The following is a 22,403-nucleotide window of genomic DNA, read 5'->3' on the forward strand; positions in this document are numbered from 1 at the left end:
CGGCACCAATAAAAAAAGATAAGGTGGTTAGGTATCCACATCCGTAATTTAAAATAATACTTACGATCGCTAACTTGTACTATAACTTAAAAATAACAACTGCGGTACAGTTTCGCCATTTTTTTAAAGCCCGAGTCAAAACATGGTGCTTAACAATATCTGACGCGTTAAATCTATTCACCCAGCGTTAAAGATATACAATAGGATACGTACATACATACATATGGTCACGTCTATATCCCTTGCGGGGTAGACAGAGCCAACAGTCTTGAAAAGATTGAATGGCCACGTACAGCTATTTGGCTTAATGATAGAATTGAGATTCAAATAGTGACAGGTTGCTAGCTCATCGCCTAAAAAAGAATCTCAAGTTTGTAAGCCTATCCCTTAGTCGCCTTTTACGATATCCATGGGAAAGAGATGGAGTGGTCCTATTCCTTTTTGTATTGGTGCCGGGAACCACACGGCACGTACGGATACAGTACAGACGGCGTCAATAATCTGCAGACGAACGTGATACGGCAGTTAATTATAACAATGCTATTACAATTACCTACTCTCCGTGAATGTGTCAAGATCATAGCGGAATCTATAGTATAATGAGAGCGCACATTGTTGATATTCTATATGATTGACAAAATAGACTCATTTTGTGTTTGTGTGTTTTTCGTCCGAACGAAAATCACTGAACCGATTTCCATTAATTTAGTATATACGGTATAGGAATATGAAATGTAGTTTCAAATAGCTTCATTTTCAAAATAGGTTATATGGTATCATTTATTGACAACTAAAATATTTATAATGAAATTTGTATAATATTATGTAGGTATGTATGTGTGTGTGTATAAACAAAGATTTTATTTTGTAAATATTAACTAAATATTTCTTATTTTCTAACCTTACTAACATTTTTAAAACATAACCTGTAAACAAAGAAACAACAATAAAGTTTAATTTTAACAAAAATAAATTAACATTATAGTTAATCTTGACTTGATATTGAGAGTTATACTCGTAGAAACGCCTTTTTATAAAGTTGTTTTATCCTTCAGTCATAACGTTGTGTCAAAAGAAGAAAATACCAAAAACTTAACAAATGGGAATACTATAATAAATACATTAACAAAACCCATTCATTGGTACAAGAAAAATTATTTGCAAAAAACTACATGATAGCGGACACGTAAAAGCAACGTACTACAGATAACATTCCTCATCCATAGTTTGACCAATTATTATATTTTATACCCAGTATGCACTCTAAATGGTAAAGGGTCAGGTCAAAAGTACCCGAAACCGCCGAGCTTGCATGAAGAGAGTTATGAATGTGGATGAAGCGAAGGAAGTATGCAGAGATCGTGGCATTCGTGGCAAGTGGCATGATTTTATGTATGTATGTATGCACTCTACGCATAATACATACTCTATGGAACAATGCTATTACAATTAGTTGTCTCTGTGAATGTGTCAGTATAAATTATTCACGAGTCGTATGTGTTCAATCATTAATTTACTATCAGTGAAACGTAATTCATTATTTAGTTACGCGCCCTGAATTCAATCAAGGTAGGTTTGATGTTAGATACTACGGTAAGGAACAACAAAAAGCCATCCTTGATAAATAGTCTATTCAACACAAAAATAATGTTTCAATTCGAACCAGTAGTTCCTTAGATTAGCGCGTTCAAACAAACTCTTCAGCTTTATAATATTAGTATACATAATGTCTACTAATCAGAAACAATACAACAGACAGCATAATCAGGTGCCAGTATAATGGCTTAGAGGATTTGGTCGGTCGGTCTGCCGCTCCGATACGTCCAAACGAGCCATTAACTTCCCGAGCCCACCGCCATAATTGAATTCATTCGCGTTTTGACAGCCCACGTCATCGAGTCTTAATAAGTCGCATGAATAGGGAATGTCAAAAAAAAGTTGGTTTTTCATCGAGCGAATTCATAGACCTAATATAGTTGGCTGGGTTTATTTTTTAATTTCCTCTTGATACTTTGACAGAGCCAACAGTCTTGAAAAGACTGAATGGCCACGTTCAGCTATTTGGCTTTAAAATAGAATTGAGATTCAAATAGTGACAGGTTGCTAACCCATCGCCTAAAAAAAAATCCCAAGTTTGTGAGCATATTCCTTAGTCGCCTTTTACGACATCCATGGGAAAGAGATGGAGTGGTCCTATTATTTTTTTTCTATTGGTGCCAGGAACCACACGGCACTAATAAATAAAAAATATATATAAATTCTTCTACGCTTGTATTATTTTGATGTGCACTGTACTGCCAGTATCAGCTCGGTTGACATCCAAATCCGTAAATCCTGAGTGACGGCGTCTGGCATAATGCCGATTAGTCGAACACCGACAATACTCTCCGCTAAATGGAATTTTAACAAAAGGCAATATCGATGTTCAGAATTACAATGGGATTTGAATATGAGTATGTTTTTGAAAATCTGTTATTTTTGTTTTAAAGTGGTGTCATAATTCGTGATTTCATTCAGGCAAAAAAAAACACTTTATCGCGAATGTAGTAAAAAGTTACTTAGAGAAAAGGTAGGTATTTTCACTATTTGGCTTGTTCGCGTTGGTTGATATAAACCTACTTAAACTAGTTATATTTTAGGCAGTAAAGTTCCATTTGCTAGTCAATTCATGTTCCAAGCTTGGTAAGGTTAGATTCCCTGGTTAACAAATTTGGGAAGCTCAAATTATTGATTCATGACTCAGTCATATACCTGACTAACCCCCTCCTAGGTTTAATCATGAGCCCCGGGAGGACCTCAGACTCCTCCTAGGGAGTTCAGGAGAAGAAAATAACAGACAACGCACATCTGGTACTTTTGGTCTAAGGAAGCTGAAATTTTAATTTTAACATGATACCATCTATCTGATTGCGACGCAACTGTAGTGTCGCGTCTCTGCCTACCCCGTAAGGGTCAAGTCTACGCCATATATGTATGTATGTAAACCTTTTATAGTCATTGTGAAGACAGAGTAAAGTAATATTTTCCAAAATTTCCAAGACAAAGGGATCATAACGAGATTAAGCGCTTACAATATTGCCGACAAAATCCAGATTAATTTACCATAAGTGGTAATAAAATGAAACTAATAAAACAAGTTTGACATGCGAGCGCCATCCATCGTTACTTAGTTGTCAAGTCGTGTAATTAATCTGGAAGTAATTACTATCATGATTCCACGCCGTTGTTGCAGGTGGGACTAATGTAATAAACTAATGAGTCAATATTAACAAAGTTACCTTTTTATAGTTGGCAACAGTTTGTCTTGATAGCGTTTGGTACGTATGTCAGATTCAAGAACTATGATTAGAAATGATATAGGTAAACTTTACATCCTACTACTTAATATTATAAATGCGAAATGTTGTGAATCAAACATCCATACTTACATCCTGACATGTAAGTATGGATGTTTGCGACTCTTTCACGCAAAAATTATGTTCTGAACCGATTACGATTAAACTGGGTATGTAGGAAGCTGAAGGCCCAGAATAACATATAGGCGACTTTTTATCCCGGAGTCCCCGCGGGAATGATTGGCGGACGAAGTCGCGGGCAGGCTCTAGTAATTTATAATCGCGATTTCAGTTTAGCTACAGTCCCATCTTGAACTTTGTAATGCCTGGCCCTGTAGTAGCACGCGCGACGCCGTTTTTAACGCTCGAAATGCAATCGCTATCCATTTCTACATCATAATATAAAGCGAAACAGCGATAGTTTAGCGTGATAAATACGGCATCGCGCGTGCTATGCTACTGTTGCTGGAATAAAAGTCAGGTATTTGCACGAGGTGACTCCCATCTTACCTCCGCTACTTTTACACGAACCTAATCCATATTGGATCATGGTAAAGCTGCACTGGATGAATGTATTACCTTAGCCGCCTTTGACGACAACCATGGGGAAAACATGGAGTGGTCCTATTTTTAAGTGCCACAATACAAAACAAAAATGCAAAGATGACATCACCCCGTGGCGTAAATTTAAGCTTTTATTTTAGTTACAATAAAGTTATCATTGAGCTGCCAGCCTTCTGGGCACACTCCCGCATGTTGATGCTATGCAGGGACTGTACAATTTATAAATTAAATTTTAGTTTGTAGTCATCTTTTTTCTTTCTTTTTATAAGTAGTTTTAGTTTTAATTTGATTTAATTGTAATCTCTATTATTGTGACTAAAATGCAAATTAATAGTCCATTTTTTTTGCTGCCAGTACACGAAACAGTCAACAACACGACTATTATATCAGTGTTCGCGAATTCCAGAAAGGGTTATTGTGAAGTGAATTGCAGAAGGAGTTAGGATTTACTCTAGCATAACGGTTCGTTACACTCAAATTTAGTGGCAACATCGACGCCAAGAATCCATGACTACTAAGTCGCTGGATTTGACAATAAATGTATATTTTGATAGGTAAACATTTTAATAGTGACATCTCAAATTCAGATTTATTCGTAAGATTTTTTTTAAAATTTAAATTATCTTTTGTCAGATTCAAATTTATATAATTCAGATAAAATTATTTCGTATATAGGAGAGTATAAAAAATTAAAAATGAAATGTTTCTATTATATAGATTTAGGTAAAATTGATTCTTGTACAACAAAATTGTAATTTTAAATATATAAGTTTAAAAAATTTATAAAATAATAATTTTATGGTTTATGGAGTCCAGAAAGAAGATTATTAATAAATTATCATTTCACTACATTGTTATCATTGTTGATCAAAAAAAAAATAGACACAAATTAATTATAGTTCACATATTTCTCCTAACGAGATCCCATCTACTGAATAGCAGATCATCAGTGCTTATCATTAAATCAATATCAGAATGGATACTAAATCGGAATGATGCTAAGCCTGTTAGCCCACGCAGACGTGTGATAAGCCCGCATTAACAGTAAATCATGCATGTAATGATCGAAGAACATGTCTAGTCTATGTATAGCGAGTGATTTAGGTCTATGGTTACTCCCACTGCGTAAGTAGAAGCACGTATTCGTAATAAATTGTTAGTTTAATAAAGACCAAATTATAATTATTGTTTATTTCATTTGTATAAGATGTGTTAAGAAAATGATGTGTGGCACGCACTAATAAAAAAAGTAAAAGGCGCTATTCCTTAGTCCCCTACTAAGGGCTAGGCGTATAAACTTGGAATTCTTATACACTAACTTTATAAACTGTCACTATTTGAATCTCAATTCTATCATTTAGTCAAAGAGCTAAACTGCTGCAGTCGCCTGACTTGCCTAGCATGCCTTACCAAGATTTTTATTCGAAATATTTATAACCATACTTTCTTTAATAGGTTATAAAGAAAAAGTATTTGTAATTGCCTATATAATGAAAAACTACTATAGCCACCTTTTTGATAAAATTTGGCACAGAGCTTTTGGGAGTTACTTTTATTCTACCATTTTTTTAACGGGCAGAAAGATTTGGGGAACAGTCAAGTCTGTACACTGCATATAAATTAAGTTTTCCGACTGCAACATACAAATATAAATCACGCTTCGTTCCCGGAGATATGGGCAGAGACTACATCTTCCCACGATCCCTGCTTATATTTTTCGCTTCATTCTCATTCATAACTCTCTTACTTTAAGCAAATCAGACCTTCGGCTACTCTATTTCTTTTCGCCAAAACATATTATAATTGGTCATTTCTTGTTGCAGGTCAAAGTAATGCTGAGGGTGGGTGCTCCCGGCGAGGGGCCCTTCTCCAGTGGGTCACAGACGTTCTCCTTGGACAAACGCAAGAAGCAAGTGAGCCTCTGTGAGACCCTCCCCACCACCGCCGCGGCGCCTGAAGACAGAAAAGTGGGGGTAGCCGCGCCTAAGATGTTTGCATTTGATGCCATTTTCTCGCAAGACGATGCGCAGGTAAGACGTGTGATATTTTAAAACTCAATGTAAGGCTTCTTCTTTTTTATATCCAAATATGATTTGTTAGATTAATAGTTGGGTTGGTACGGACACATCATGAGAAGAGAGGAATGTCATGTTATAAAATAATAGAAGTGAAAGGTTTAAGAAATAGGGGAAGATCGAAAAAAAGATGGATGGACGGCGTAAAGGAAAGTATGAGAAGAAAGGGAGTAACCAGTGAGATGGCAAGTGACAGAAGTAATTGGAAAAAAACTAACATACTGTGCCGATCCCACGTAAAAATTGGGAAAAGGTAACGACAAAGAAGAAAAAGATAAATCGTTAAGTAAATTGGTCTCAGTTTCGAAATAAGAAACAGTTCATATCTCCTCAATCATCAAACTCACGGCAGGAAATTCCAGTTAGAAAGCCTCATTCTGCCACACTTAAATTTACTGGCAAACTTAACGTCAAAAATAACAGTCATTTCGACTTTTGAAATACGAACGTGAACGAAATTCCTTATACAGAGAACGTGAACCGGCTATGTCGTTGAATTTCATGCACCAAAAATGCGGGGATGGCACGACTTTACATGTTGAAATTGTTAAGCGTTGCAAAACGTTCGATATTACCAACTTTCCGAATTCCGCTCTTGCCGACTGAAAGTATTCGTCTGTCGGAATTTGTTCTGTGCTACCGTCTGTGGCTTACTTCTCTGTGTTTTTATATAGAAGGTGACTGACGCTCCAGATTTTTGTATTATCAAAAGAATGGTGTTTAGCGGGAAAAACATTAGACGGGTCAATTAGCGACATGTTATTTCTAAAACCGTGCCGTGTGGTTCCCGGCACCAATAGAAAAAGAATAGGACCACTCCATCTCTTTCTCATGGATGTCATAAAAGTTGACTGAGGGATAGGCTTATATACTTAGGATTCTATTTGAATCTCAATTCTGTCATTAAGCCAAACAGCTGAACGTGGTCTTTGAGTCAATTATTCAGGCCATTAACGACACATAATTTTAATCTAATTATATCTCCTATCGCTTCCAAATAGCTTGTGTTAAAGAAGTAACAAACTACAATGCAGTTCTGTCAACCAAAACAAACAATTCAATGGTCATTATTAATTCTGTCTAAATCATCAATTTTGTATGTTTTGTGCACGAAAACGCACAACTAAACTGTATCGGGTAGGCCCATTCATAAATTAGTACACTTTGCGGTGCATCGACAATGCCATTAATTTTATGTAATCCTCATTACCAACAACCAGCTTGGGTTCATATATGTACCGATGACTTGTTCTGACGTGCTAGTATGCTAGACTGAATTGTATAATACAATCGTATTTGGAATCCAAATTCAAATTTATATTTAGAAAGACAACTCCTTGAACGATTTGTTCTTTTTGCAAAAAAAAAAATTATACTCTTCAAATTTGTAAAATGTTTACGAATTTTATAGCAGTCGTTGGAAATGGTTTTGTTGAATGATATATAATTTATTTTAAAAGTATCTGCAAGATTAAAGATATGATAGAAGGCGGAAGGTATAACAATTCCTTGAACATAGGTTAAGATAAGACCCTGTATTTATTAAAACAAAAACAGTCTCAGCATTGTGATTATGGTATATCATTCCCAGTCTAGCGTAATACCTTAATTAATGTCAATGCACTTACACATAAATAACTAAACAAAGCATAGTCACAGTAATTACATTAGTTTGATTACAGTATTTAATTGCATACGATTACGAGACTCTAAATACAAATAGTATTTTGTTTAGAAACCTTTACTTATTGACATTATTTCCAGTCTTGGATTCGAGTCCGCTCGTTAACCGCCTTAAACCCTTACTTAGGCACTCCGACTCGCGCTTGGCCGTTTTTGCTACAAGACCAGCATGGTAGCTTACACTGGATGAACTTAAGAGATACTTTGAATGAATTAAAAATTTACTTAAATTTAGTGCCGTTTGGTTCCCGGCACCAATGGAAAATAATATGACTACTCCATCTCTTTTCCATGGATAAACTAAGATGGACTAAGGGATATGCTGTCACTATTTAAATCTCAATCCTATGAATAAGCCAAACAGGTGAACGTGGCCTTACAGTCTTTTCAAGACGAGGCTCTGTCTGCACCGCAAGAGATATAAACGTGATATGTTTGTACGGTAATTTGGTTTTATATATTTAATCTTGTTGTACAGAGCGACCGTTCCTTGCTTTTTCCCATGGGAATTGCGATAAACGATAAAGTTCCCAAGCGAATTCGCAGGCGAAAGTAATCTACTAAAACAAACAAACCCAATGCAGAGCCTTAGTCATGACAATGTTATTATTTCGTGCCATATTTCAAGTGAACTGGACATCAGGCTCAGGGGCTTAATTCTGTCAGGGGACTGAAGACCGCTATGCCAGGGCAAAGTACATTACCTATAGGTACTATATAGTATACATATAGGTATTATATAGTATACCTATAGGTACTATATAGTATAATAGTATACTGTTTCAATTTTATCGTTATAACTAGCTGTGCCCGCGACTTCGTCCGCGTGGAATAGTTATTTTGGGCATCATTGAAGAAATTTTCCCGTTTTTTTTTTCACATTCTCCATTATTTCGCCGCTTCTTATAGTTGCAGCGTGATTTTATATAGCCTAAAGCCCTCCTCGATAAATGGTCTATTCAACGCATTTTTCAATTCGAACCAGTAGTTCCTGAGAAAAGCGCGTTCAAACAAACAAACAAACTCTTCAGCTTTATAATATTAGTATAGATTATATTGGAGCAGAGAAACATAATTTTCCATTATTGCTTTACTTTATTGATTATCGTAACTGATTTCCATACTACTCATACATAAACATATTTATCGCATCCTTTTACGGTATAGACAAAGCCAATAGTTAACCGAAAACTCATTTCTTTGGCCATCAAGTTTTTTCGAAACGTTCGAGTTTTTTAATGTCGTAATATTTCCTGAAGTAAAAATAAAATGGCTGAGACATACGGACGTACAGACAAACATGACGAAACTATTTTACAAACCTTACAACGAAAACTAGTGAACTTCACATGGAATTTGAACCCACGACTTCTGAATTATTAAGCAATGGTCACCACTTGATCATCCAATCAATTATAATTACAATTTATTCAGTGACCTGATATCAAAATACTTTAAGCACACCCCCGCCCCCTTAAAATCTAAGTATTTTCAATTAGCGACACGAGAGATCATTAAAATTTTCATTCAAAACAATTTCAGTATTTCTGAGTAAGCCGGGAATAGGGTGACCAAGTTTATACCGCGCCAGAGACAAGTTTCGAGACTTGAAGAAATATATTTGTTGTTTGTACGTTTGTACTCGAATGACGCGAAAACTATTACTCCATTTTGAATGCGGTTTTCTTAGATGTGTTTGGCTCGGTTCAATTTTAAAATTATGTTAAATATTTTTTCCCCCATCGCTCTGAGAGGTTACAGGTACGATACAGGGGACCTCTTTTTACGTTGAGTATATCAAAACTCAATTCTACACAGATGAAGTCACGAGCAACAGATTGTAAAACTTATAATTATATCTACATTTTTTAAAGCGCAAGTTTAGAGGAAGAATAACACGAAGCGAAGAAACGATGGCTTGGAACCTTCGAGTGGACTAACTCGCCCGTTGAGAAATACTTCTAAAGTTTCCTCATATTCGATTCCTATGAGATGCGTCAAAAAGTAGGACAAAGTAGCCAGTAGATTCAAATTTAAATTCAAAATTATTATCCATTATTATGGAACATTTCAAATATCGCTTAATAATTGTAATATCTTTTGATTTCACCACATTGGTCGACGTCAAATAAATTACTTTAAACGAAGTTTACTGTTTCCAAATCATCAGTGCAGAAGAAGTGAAAAAAACTGCACTACAGCATTTTCTTCAATAACATCTAATTACATTTACATTAATTATAGGCTGATTTCTGAAAATAAAGCCCAAGAATGAACTAATATAAATGTTATATAGTTTAGTTATGTGTATTATGTTCTGTTTTTTATCAGATGAGACCTGATCAGACACACTAGTTAATAAGAAAACACAATAATAACATAACGTTATAATTAATAACAAAACATAAAAAATTGTGTGTCTATATTCCCAAATAAATCATTTTCTTCTTATTACAAGTGACCTACAATTTGTTATTACATCACCGCTTACCCTCCACACGTTAACATCGCTACTCAAATTTAAAATTGGAACTCGACAACGGCCACAGCACTCCGCCAATGGCGTGGAATAACAAATTCTATCTCTTTCATGCAAATGAGATGTCCTTAAAAAAGCGAAATCCGTGCGTCCCCTAGCCAGACCTAATCTCGACCTTACCTTAAGCCCTTCAATTATCTGTGCTCGGGTCGAAAGAAAACAGCGGTGGCGCGCTCTGCCGGCTTACAACGCAAACACCCTGTAAGTGCAAGATTTACCTAAATTATTCAGAGTATTATACTCACCTCCGATATTACGTGAAACTTTGCCCTTTTATAGCGGCATTTCGGATTCCCAGGCGGTACTGAATATTCGACGAGCTGACTTTATAACTCGGATAAGTGTTTATGTTCTCAAAGCCATGTTTTCGTAATAATAACTGTCTGAAAAATAAGTGTTTCCTGATGTATTTTCAGATTTACATCAATTTATTTGTCGACATTTTGTTACCCGCTTGTAAGTTACTTGATATACTTATATACTTTCATTTTATTTTCATTTTGTCGTAGTGTCGTGTAGTACCCGGCATCAATATAAAAAAGAATTGGACCACGACATCTCTTTCCCATGGATGTCGTAAAAGGCGACTTAGTGATAGCCTTTTAACCTTGGGATTCTTCTTTTAGGCTATGGGCTAGCAACCATTATATTTCATTACATATAATCACGTCTATAACACTTGCGGGGTAGACAGGGTCATCAGTCTTGATAGGCCACATTCAGCTGTTAGGCTTAATGATAGAATTGAGATTCAAGTATATAGGTAATGTAACCAAACGCCGTGTAACTTCCCGGCACCAATAGAAAAAAGAATAGAACCACTCCATCTCTCTCCCATGGATGTCGTAAAGGCGACTAAGGGGTACGCTTATAAACTTGGGATTCATCTTTTAGGCGATGAGCTACCAACCTGTCACTATTTGAATCTCAATTCTATCTTAAAGCCAAATAGCTGAACGTGGCCGCTATCAGTCTTTAAAAGACTGTTGGCTCTGTCTACCTCGCAAGGAATATAGACGTGATTATATGTATGTATGTATACAATAAACATACATACATACATATAATCACGTATGTATGTATACAATAAACATACATACATACATACAATAAACAATGTGATGTTTCAGGCGGAGATCTGCTCAAGCGCATTGACTGACGTCATACACGCCGTTATCAACGGGACGGACGGTTGCCTCTTTTGCTTCGGACACGCAGGCCTTGGTAAGTATCGATACAGTCTTCTGGTGTCGATTCCGAGTTTTGGGGATGTCCTCACCTAAGTGAGGACATCCCCAAAACGTTTTACTGGGTTCCCAGATTGGGCAAGTCAGGTTGTCTGTCTACCCCGTGAGGGATATAGACGTGACTATATGTATGTATGATATTAGTAGCTAGTAGGTAAATCTTATGTTGGAATGCGCTTTTTCGCAATCGCAAATTTCTGGTTCGGGTAAATCAGGATTTTACCCGATGAGATTCCCGTTCTGACCTCCGCAACGTTAGCAGGGGAACCAAGCCTATATTGGATCATGGTAAAAGCTACATTCCTGAATGTTTTGTCTTCCCATTGGTTGCCTTGTTATTATTATCAATTCCGTATACTTAAAATTTATACTTTAAATATAAGAATCTGGAATCGGCATCTGTGATCAAAATCCACATATTAATCCGTCTGCTTGTCGGCGTCAAAGACTAGGGATGTTATAGAGCTCAATCGAAACTGAACTATCGGATATTCGAAATAAAAATGTGTTCGAATCCAAAAGTTTTAAGACGTTTTTCATAAATTATATGAAGGAATTTAAACAGTTCGTCCTTCTTTTATCCCTGAACCAACTTTTGACTTAATTTTGGACAATTCAATTATTCACTTGCATTCACTCATATAATCACAGATTTAAGGCTTAATGATATAATGAGATAATTCACTTGCATGTTAATAAATAAGAAAATATCTTTTTGTTTTACTGAATAAGATAAAATATTTTTTTCTTCTTTTTAAGGATTAATGATAAATTCCATGACTTATTGATTAATACGAAATTCACAAACATCATTCCAAAAAATGTTTGTCAGAATTCCAAAATTTATTATTGCATAACAATTTTCTTATGAAGTCTTAATTCGTAATAACGCTACTGATTCATGTATCCGCTATCCGGATTCGATATTCTTCACCCGTAACGTCCCTAAAAGAGAGCAACTTCGTGTGAAGTAATATTAAAGGCGGTGTTTACTCCTCAGGAGGCGAGAGACTCCCGACTATTTATCAAACTTTCAATTAAGACCTCTCTTTCCATTTCCATGCAAATTTGGTGCCTCGAATGAAAACTTGCACCATATTTTATACGAATAGTGCCGTGGTTCAACATTAAAATATGTTTGAATTTATTCAAAGCAAGAGTAAGCGTGTTGCTGATAACAAGCCGTTTTCTTTTAAACCAGTTAGATTTTTGAGAAAACTATTTGATGTTATTAAAAAAAATGTTCCATAAATATTAGTTTCCATAAAAGTATGAAATGAAAAATATTACATACACATACATAAATGACGCCTCTCTCCCGGAGGGGTAGGCAGAGACCACATCTTTCCACTTGCCACGATCTCTGCATACTTCTCTTGCTTCATATTGTCACATAACATTATGGTGCGCTGTCACCCACGATAGTTAAGCCTGTGTTATGGGTGGCAGACTTTTGTGACTGACCAGTCGCAGTATTGTATAATATTAGAGTTAACTGATGATATCTTAACCTAAGTTAAATTTGTACAATGATATGAAATGGAGAAGAAACTAATTAAATATAATTTACAGATAGGATACCATTAGTTAAAATTTGTATTATGGGTTAGCAACCTGTCACTATTGGAATCTCAATACATACATACATATTGTCACGTCTATATCCCTTAAGGGGTAGACAGAGTCACTAGTCCCGAAAAGACTGAATGGCCACATCCAGCTGCTCGGCTTAATGATGGAATTGAGATCCAAATAGTGACAATTTGCAAGCCCATCGCCTAAAAAAAAAGATCGCAATTTTATAAGCCTATCCCTTAGTCGCCTTTTACGACATCCATGGGAAAGAGATGGAGTGGTCCTATTCTTTTTTGTATTGGTGCCGGGAACCACACGGCAATGAATGAAAATGAATCTCAATCCTATCATTAAGCCTAACAGCTGAACTTTTTCGATCAGTCTGCTGGCTCTATCTACCCCGCAAGGGATATAGACGTGATTATATGAATAAATGAATGAATATTTTCACACGATTTAAAAAAGGCATGCGCTCAAGTAAAACTATTTCAAAAGGATAAAGTGATAAACGCCCGTCGAGATTCAAAATGGCGTTATGTAAGACTTCGTGCCGCCAAGGATTATGGTTTTAAATGCAAATTGAATGAAAGCCTAGAGAAGTTCCCGGGAACGAACTGGGAGCCCGCTAAACCTGGATTACGTGCGACATTCCCGCTTATATCGGGAACTGTTGATTTAGCCGAGTGAATATAAACCCGCTTTTAATTATTACTTAATTTATAGGTAGGTACTTAACTATATACTTACTTGATTTAACTGAATTAGCTGAATATAAACCCGCTTTTAATTATAACTGTAGGCAACCTTCTTTATGTACGCCATAGAAACGGTTATCATGGTTTGTTTAGTTAGAAAAAAATGTTAGGAATATATTTTACTAGAGGCCGCCCGCGACTTCGTCCGCATGGAAACCCTATCAATCCCGCGGGAACTCTGGGATAAAAAGTAGCCTATGTGTTATTCTGGGTCTTCAGCTACCTACATACCAAATTTCATGGTAATCGGTTCAGTAGTTTTTGCGTGAAAGAGTAACAAACATCCATACATCCATACAAACTTTCGCCTTTATAATAGTAGCAGGACTAGAGGCCGCCCGCGACTTCGTCCGCGTGGAATCATTCCCGCGGGAACTCCGGGATAAAAAGTTCCGTTATTCTGGTTCTTTAGCTACCTACATACCTAAATATTGTTTCTTGAAAAGTAGATGAGAAAGTTGCAGGTTGATTTTGAATCTCTGCATGACTCTATTTTCCATTGATTTCAACTGATTTAAAAATTATTTATGACACATTCAATCATGATCATGTGTGCCGTGCGGTCCCGGCACCAATATTTAAAGAATAGGACCACTCCATCTCTTTCTCATTAATGTCGTAAAAGGCGACTAAGGCATGGGCTTTTAAACTTTGTATTCTTCTTTTAGGGGATGGACTAGCAGCCTGTCACTATTTGAATCTCAATTCTATCACTCGAGGTGAAGTGTACGTACATTCTGTATAAGAGTGCAAGAGAAGGAAATATTATGCCGTCTCTAGCAGACATGCAGCCTTAATTTTCTAGTGAGAGTGTATCGCCCAAATAATTTGGTGTATTTGTCCTCGTATCTCAAATAGATAAAGGTACCTAATAAAATTAAAAAAACAATATTTCTTCAACAACATATGTGTTCACAATCATGAAAAAGTTTATTCCATATTTCATTAGTCTGTAGTATGTTGAATTACATTAAGTCATTATTCCTATTTTAAAGAGCGTGGGTGACGGAACCAGTAAGAGGCTCTTACGGTGAGAGGAAAGGTTTCCTCACGATGTTTTCTCTCATCGTAAAAAGTCCAGTCCGTCAGAGGTCCGTCCAGTTGCCTAAATGTGCAGGTGCACATTTACGCAACTGGATTTGTAACCATAATCGATCCAATACTAGTTAGGTTTACCTGCAAAGGTTGCGGAGGTCAGATGGTAGTCGCTTCGTGAAAAACCTGATTCACCCAATCCAGGATCCATAGTCAAAGGCGTACTCCGGGCTCCTCTCTAGAATAATGAGGATGCAACCGGGACTAAAAGCCAGGAGGAGGAAGTACTTAAATATACTTAGTACCCTTGCTTCTGAGAGACATAAGTGTGTAATTTATAACTTCAAATTGAATAGAAACTGCTTGAAATATGCAAGGAAGAAGACATACATAAATAAAATCACGCCTCTTTCCCGGAGGGGTAGGCAAAGACTACCTCTTTCCACTTGCCACGATCTCTGCATACTTCCTTCGCTTCATTGTGTGTGTGTGTGTGTGTGTGTGGAACAAAAAGTGAACTTGCATGAATGCAAGCTCGGTGGTTTCGGGTACTCTTGACCTGACCCTTTACCAGGACGTCCTTAATTTCATCACAGATTGAATTTGAGGCATGCAAGCTCGGCGGTTTCGGGTACAAGGAAGAAGAAGAGTCATAATTCCTATTGTCAACAGGTAAATCCTTCACCATGTTGGGGCGGCCGGACTCCGCCGCTTCCCTGGGGATCATTCCCTGTGCGATCACCTGGTTGTTCCGCGGCATCACGGAGCAGCGTCACAAGTGCGGAACCCGCTTCTCTGTCAGGGTGTCAGCTGTGGAACTTTGCACGAACACCAATCAAATCAAAGATTTGTTGGCGCCTTATCAGAATGGTATGATTTCTCTTTTCTTACTCCATTGATACTAAAAAATACTTAATTAAAGTTAACACGTCACTGACACAGGGTTTAAACCCTCATTGGTTTGATACATACATATTATCACGTTTTTATCCCTTGAGGGGTAGACAGAGCCAACAGTGTTGAAAAGACTGATAGGCCCCGTTCAGCTGCTAGGCTTTAAGATAGAATTGAGATTCAAATAGTGACAGGTTTGCTAGCCCATCGCCTAAAAGAAGAATCCCATGTTTATAAGCCTATACCTTAGTCGCCTTGTACGACATCCATGGGAAAGAGATGGAGTGGTCCTATTCTTTTTCTTTTCATGCCGGGAACCACACGGCAATTATATTATAGTTATGTGAGATAAGTAATAAATTCTGCTGTTACGCATATTAAAACTCAATAAAACGAAACATTTCTGTATCAAATATGAAAATATTCCCATATTGTCATAACTGAAAGTGTATTACATGTCGGTAAGAATGTAATATTAAATTCAAAAGGAGTTTCTTTTGAATGATACTTACACGCCTTTTTCCTTTGTAATCTTCACTTCAAAAAGTTTCTGGCTGACTAGTCTTTTGACGGGTCACAAGAAATCAAAGACTTATTATGATAATAGTCTCATCTTCCTGACGGTAGTCTCTGTAGAACAAATTTATGAAGAGGTGCCCGGGGTCCGCTTGTGATGTGGACCCTGAAGTGGTTTCAACAAAGATAAATCACTGGGTAAAAGCAGTCAAGTAAAAGTAATGATTTTTGTGATCATTTGATTCCATGTTATTGACACATTAATTTCAGACTCTTGAATACTGTTTGCCCTGTCTACCCCGTAAAGGATAAATACGTGATTATATGTGTAAATGTATGTTATTTCCGACATTAAAGCCAGTGAATCTTAACTCTGACTAAAATGGTCCCAATAAAAATATTCATTTTTTACCTAAATCTGTCATAGAAATAAAACCCGATTAGGATAAGTCCAACATTGTAAATATTCTTCTAAATCCAATGACTGTTTTGTATTTTTTGTTAAATTTCTTATTTATGTGCAATAAAGAGTTTACAAATCAAATCAAATCAAATCAAACATCTTTATTGTGAAACACAGGTAAAAACAAAAAAAAATAGGTAACAAACAAACAAATAGACATATTCTCATTTTCAATCAATTTCCTACAGATTCGGAGCAGTCTCCGGGGGTGTACCTCCGTGATGATCCCCTATTCGGCACCCACCTTCAGAACCAGTCAGAGTTACGAGTCCACAGCGCGGAGAAAGCCGCTTTCTACCTCGACGCGGCGTTAGCCACCAGGGGAGCGAAGGAGGAGGGCAGAGACAGCCACCTGTTATACACCCTCCACGTCTATCAGTACAGTATTGGGGGAAAGGGTGCAGGTAAATTTGAAGATATATATTTTTTTAAGAGTACAGTATTATTTTTATATTATTTATGTACACAAAATTATATACATGAGCATTTAACACAGTAATTGTAGTACGAAAATGCTACTTATTTCAAAAGAAATCTCTTCTAGTAGCCTCACGAGAGCAGAGATTAATTTTGGAGCGGTATTCTTATTCTTCGTTGTTTGTTTTTTTAGTCGTAGGGATAGGCTTATATACTTGAGATTCTTTTTTCGGCGATGGGCTAGCAATCTGTCACTATTCGAATCTCAATTCCATCATTGAGCCAAACAGCTGAACGTGACCTATCAGTCTTTAAGAGACTGTTGGCTCTGTTTACTTTGCAAGGGATATAGACGTGATGACATGTGTGTGTGTTATAATCACAAAGACCTTATTTATTAATTCCATTCATTAAGTACCTTTTGGATCTTTTTTACAAAAGCCATCTAAGCATTTAAAATTGAACAAAACAAACTCTTTATTCACAATCCATTTCTTTGTTGCAGTTGCCGGAGGCAGAAGTCGGTTACATTTGATAGATCTCGGAAATTCTGAACGAGGAAAAACTAATGGTGGAATACCATTATCTGGCTTAGGAAATATATTATTAGCTATTTTCAATGGTCAAAGACATTTACCCTACCGAGACCATAATCTCACGCATGTATTAAAAGAATGTCTTGGATCACTTACCTGCCACACTGCAATGATCGTACATGTATCACCGAATACACAAAACTATTCAGATACATTAACAACGTTACAATTAGCATCAAGAATACATCGTTTAAGGCGAAGAAAGGTGAAATACTCATCGAACAACAATGCGGGCTCAGGAGGTAGTTCAGGTGAAGATGCCTCTAAACCAAGTAGCAGTGAGCCTGATCCATCGAGCAGTGACTTATCTGCGGACACAGTTATATACGTTGGTCCCTTAGATGATGCAACTGATGGTGAACACCCACCTGTTTATATACCACATATAAATTCAGGTGACAACAGATGCGTTTTGAGCAAAGCATTAAGAGGGTCTGCGGCTGAACACAAACATAGATCATCACTAACGAGAGTGGTTGAAGAAAAAAGTCCAATACATAAATTACACTCATCGCCTAAGTCATCACCCCTCAAAGCAGTAACACAACCATCCATTACTCCGAAATCATCACCCGTGCATTCAACTACGTCCAAATCAACACCATTGAAGAAAGTATGTACAAAACAGTTTCCAGAAGAGACAAAAAGTACTAGTGATGAACAATGGATAGATGGACCTAGAATATCTAAATCCAAACTTGTCGAAGCCCGACACATAATAAAGGAAACGCAAGGTAAAAAACGAGAAACTTGGATTGACGGCCCTATGCAGAAAAATAAAGTGATTTTACCTTTTGACCCCCAGATAAACCCTCAACCAAACACGTTACCCTTGCAAGTTAATGTTCTGAGCACACATACTGGAGAAAATATAGGTTATGGGTATATGGATAATCATAAGAAAAATATGATTAGAAAATGGGTTGAGAATCAAACATCGCAGATTCATAAATCGAGACATAATTCACCCAGCCATAAAGCTTCAATTGGTCATAAAGATTCTGGACAAAAGTTAACTGAAGATTTGGATGTAGGTCACAAAATGGAACCAGTGATCAGAGACACTAGAAGAATTCATGTAGAAGAATCAACAATAAGAACTGGTTTGAAATCAGGTTCAAAGGATATGACAATTGAAGAAGAAAATGATGGGCATGCCGATCAAAATTTAAAGAAAACTAACTCTTTTAAAGCTGTAACGAAAAATGAACAAGATGAAGATGACGATAGCGAAGAATTAGCCGAAATCCCTCCTGCCCTTCCTTTGATTCAACCCAGTAGTTTAAGTAGCAGGGAAGTTTCAATGGAGAGTTTAGACAGTAAATATAAGGAACGTATGAGAATGGATGATGAACTAATTTCAAACCACAGTAGAGACCTGGATTCACATGGAATTAGTAGAGGACATATAGATGACGAAGAAGATGAAATATTAGAAATAATTGAAGTTGAGGAACCATTAGAACCAGTTCCAATGCAAGATAGCTGTTTACAAGTGACTGAAGAAGATATAGCATTTTGTATGGGATATGAACATCCCTTTCCCGAAGCCGATCAAGATGATTCTGAAGATCACCCACTAAGGATACTTAGTCAAGAGAATTTGACAGTAGCTTCAACATTCACTGATACGTTATCTCTTTACAGTGAAGTAGAAAGACAAATTCGAAAAGACGCCCTTATTAGACAAACCTTTGGGTACTATGCTAATAGTTTTGCTTGCGGCCATTCCTTAGAAAATATAAACCCTCATGAAAATTTACCTACATCTCGTTCAAGAATCGATGATTTACTAGGATTGACCGAATTTTACAGCTCTCGACGATTGCTTGATGATGATCTCGCAGTGTCTAGATTAGCTCCTCAATTTCAATCACTGTCTTTATCAAATGTTAGGGATACGGAAGAATACCATGGTGATGGTTCAGTCTATAGTGAACCAGCATACAGACCTAGTGATAAAGTTTGTAATAGTTGTAAACGTACTATGTCTCGACCAGGTAGTGCTGTTGAAAATTGTGCATATCAAGATTTAGAAGTAACTAATAATGATTCCTATGGACCTTTTGAGAGATATCGCGGTAATGATTTGACTGATGCTAGGATAGCCAGTTTGAGGCATCCTGATGGTGCATCAGACCCAAATCTGCGGGAGGAAAGACGAATACCTGGAAATGGAGCACCTTCTTCAAATTCATTTCGTGATTTGAAATCCAATTTGCATCTAGAAGTCACTCCTCCTGTGATAACAAAAGAACCGCGTTCGGAAAAAAATGAAAAATATGACAAAAACGTAGCAAGAGTTGTAGCTAGTACTAAACCCGATGGTTATGATAGTGGGCATGAATCAACACCTAGAACTGGAAAACATAGCCCAGCTGGAACGTCTAGGCGGGCTGAATCAGGATATGATTCTGTACCCAGAGACTCTGATGCGTCGTCTTTAGATTCTTATCCTACAAGACGCGCAGCTGTTGCTCGGGCGCATGCCAAGAAGCACACGACAGCCAAATACAAACAACACAGTGATCGATCATTTTGTTCTTGGCTGAGGAATCCATTCACCTGTAAATATGCAGACACAGATCCTGAAATAAGTGATTTTTAATAAAATCATGACCTATTATAAAATATGCAAAGTTAAATACAAAATATACTGATCACTAAACTACGTTATCGAATTTAATCTGGAGACTGCTTTTGTACTCTAGATTTACTAGTATTTATAGGCTTTGGCACTAATCCGATTTAAGGTTACCACTGTATTTTTCTAAAAAGAACTCCTTTATAATGGTAGTTATCCTGAATTGTAAAAACACAAAACGTAATAATAAAACAAAGTTATCAACGAAAGTTTTTGAACTGTATCTTTAGTAATTGGGCTCATTTTGTACTTTTATACTGTCTGTAAATTTGTTTCATTTTCAACTTGGATTGTTGTTGTAAGTAGCTTTTATACGTGAATCCATAAAGATCTAAGAGTCTTCCCCTGTCTTCCCAGCTAACGACTTCGTCATATCGTAAAAATGCTATATTTTCCATAACTGCACGAGAACTGAATGTGTGGAGTAATTTTAACTCCCGTTCCAATCGTATTACAGAAAGATTTTTATATTAACAGGAGATTTTATTGTTACTCCTAATTTATTTATGTTATCAACATACTCTTTAACATAAGCTGTATCGTATTTACGATCAATGCATATATAATCTTTTATTAAAAAAAGTTATTATCGATTGGAATGGGAATTTCATTAATATTGAAATTATATGTTTAGACCTAAGACTGTCGTCTTCTCGGCCATGTTTTATATAGCTTTAATGTTTCGATGATGTATCTTTTGATGTGTCCATTTGTAAATAACATTACATTTGATTGCAATCATTAGGGCTTTATCAGATGTTGGTAAACGAAGTTATCGCTTTATTATCGATGTTTTGTTATGGTAAGATTAATATTATAAATATATATCCAAAATTTTACAATACGTTCGTATTAGTTCACAATAAATTTGTTCAATTTCAAATGATTTTGAGTTTCTTTAAGTCCTTTTAATGTTGATGAACATGCATATAGTCTACTTCTTCCTCGATTTCGTCCGCGTGGAATCAATCCCGCAGGAACTCCGGGATAAAAAGTAAGCCTATATGTTATTCTGGGTCTTCAGCTACCTACATACCAAATTTCATCGTAATCGGTTCAGAAGTTTATGCATGAAAGAGTAACAAACATCCATACTGACATCCTGACGTCCTGACGTCCTGACGTCCTGACATCCTGACATACTCACAAACTTTCGCATTTATAATATTTGTAGGATAGGATATACCTAATGGCACCTCTACCAAAATAGGCTTGGGGCGATAATTTTCTGCTATATCCATCGTCTTCCTTACGTTAGTCGCGGTAACATACTCACCACTCCGACCCAGCGTGGGTAAATCTGATTTTCAAACGAAGCGACTTGTCTAATCATTTGAAAAATTCAAACACATAATGTCACGCCTATTTCCCGCAGGAGTATAGTGTGACTATAAATTTCTACTGCCAACAATCATTACAGGTTTCTAAAGGTAAATCTGCTGTCTTTTTATACACTTAATTTTTCTTATAAGCTTTTACCCACAGCTACGCACGCGCGTGTTCAGCGTCACATACAAAAGAATACAGGTTTTTCGCAAATCTCACGATAACTTTAGGCTTAACCGGGATGAAAAGTACCCTAAGTCTTTCTGCTGACTCTTAATTATATGATGTCAAGAAGATTGTTTCAGTAGGTGACACGTGAATAGACAACAAACAAACTTATTTATAATATTAGTTATGATAAGTGTCCATTATATTTCCCTTTTTAAGGAGATTGGTAATTCTAGTTCTGAAAAATTAATCAGCTGTACTATTTCAATCATCAAATTATAATTAAAAACACGAATAACTTACTCGAGAAATAAAATATACTTATGTCATTCCCTTGTCGTTAAACTTAGTCGCGTGGCGTCCCTCGTTGAATAGAGACATTCCGCAATAGATCCGAAACATATCGATTTGATAAATTTTATACTTTTTAACTTCCACATAACTATTGGTTATTTAAGAAGAAAAATCACACTTAGGTTTAGAAAGAAAAAAAAAAATAGTCACCTCAACCTAAATCCATAATAATAAGTAGGTGCTTATTACGAAAGCCATGAATAAATAAAGAGGAACA

The 22,403-nt window shown here is 36.5% G+C and overlaps 1 protein-coding gene across 1 annotated transcript in view; it reads left to right on the plus strand.

Annotated features, from left to right (window-relative positions):
- LOC106132815 (kinesin-like protein CG14535) overlaps nucleotides 1-21,188 on the plus strand; it is a 62,404-nt gene extending 41,216 nt beyond the window's left edge. Inside the window, exons 2-6 of the mRNA XM_013332349.2 lie at nucleotides 5,723-5,929; nucleotides 11,327-11,420; nucleotides 15,481-15,678; nucleotides 16,870-17,085; nucleotides 17,604-21,188. Of these exons, the coding sequence (XP_013187803.2) occupies nucleotides 5,723-5,929; nucleotides 11,327-11,420; nucleotides 15,481-15,678; nucleotides 16,870-17,085; nucleotides 17,604-20,302 (3,414 nt within the window). The 3' untranslated portion in view covers nucleotides 20,303-21,188. The remainder of the gene's footprint in view (nucleotides 1-5,722; nucleotides 5,930-11,326; nucleotides 11,421-15,480; nucleotides 15,679-16,869; nucleotides 17,086-17,603) is intronic.
- The last annotated feature ends 1,215 nt before the right edge of the window (nucleotides 21,189-22,403 follow it).

The sequence above is a fragment of the Amyelois transitella genome, chromosome 14, assembly GCF_032362555.1.
Source record: "Amyelois transitella isolate CPQ chromosome 14, ilAmyTran1.1, whole genome shotgun sequence".
NCBI lineage: Eukaryota > Metazoa > Arthropoda > Insecta > Lepidoptera > Pyralidae > Amyelois > Amyelois transitella.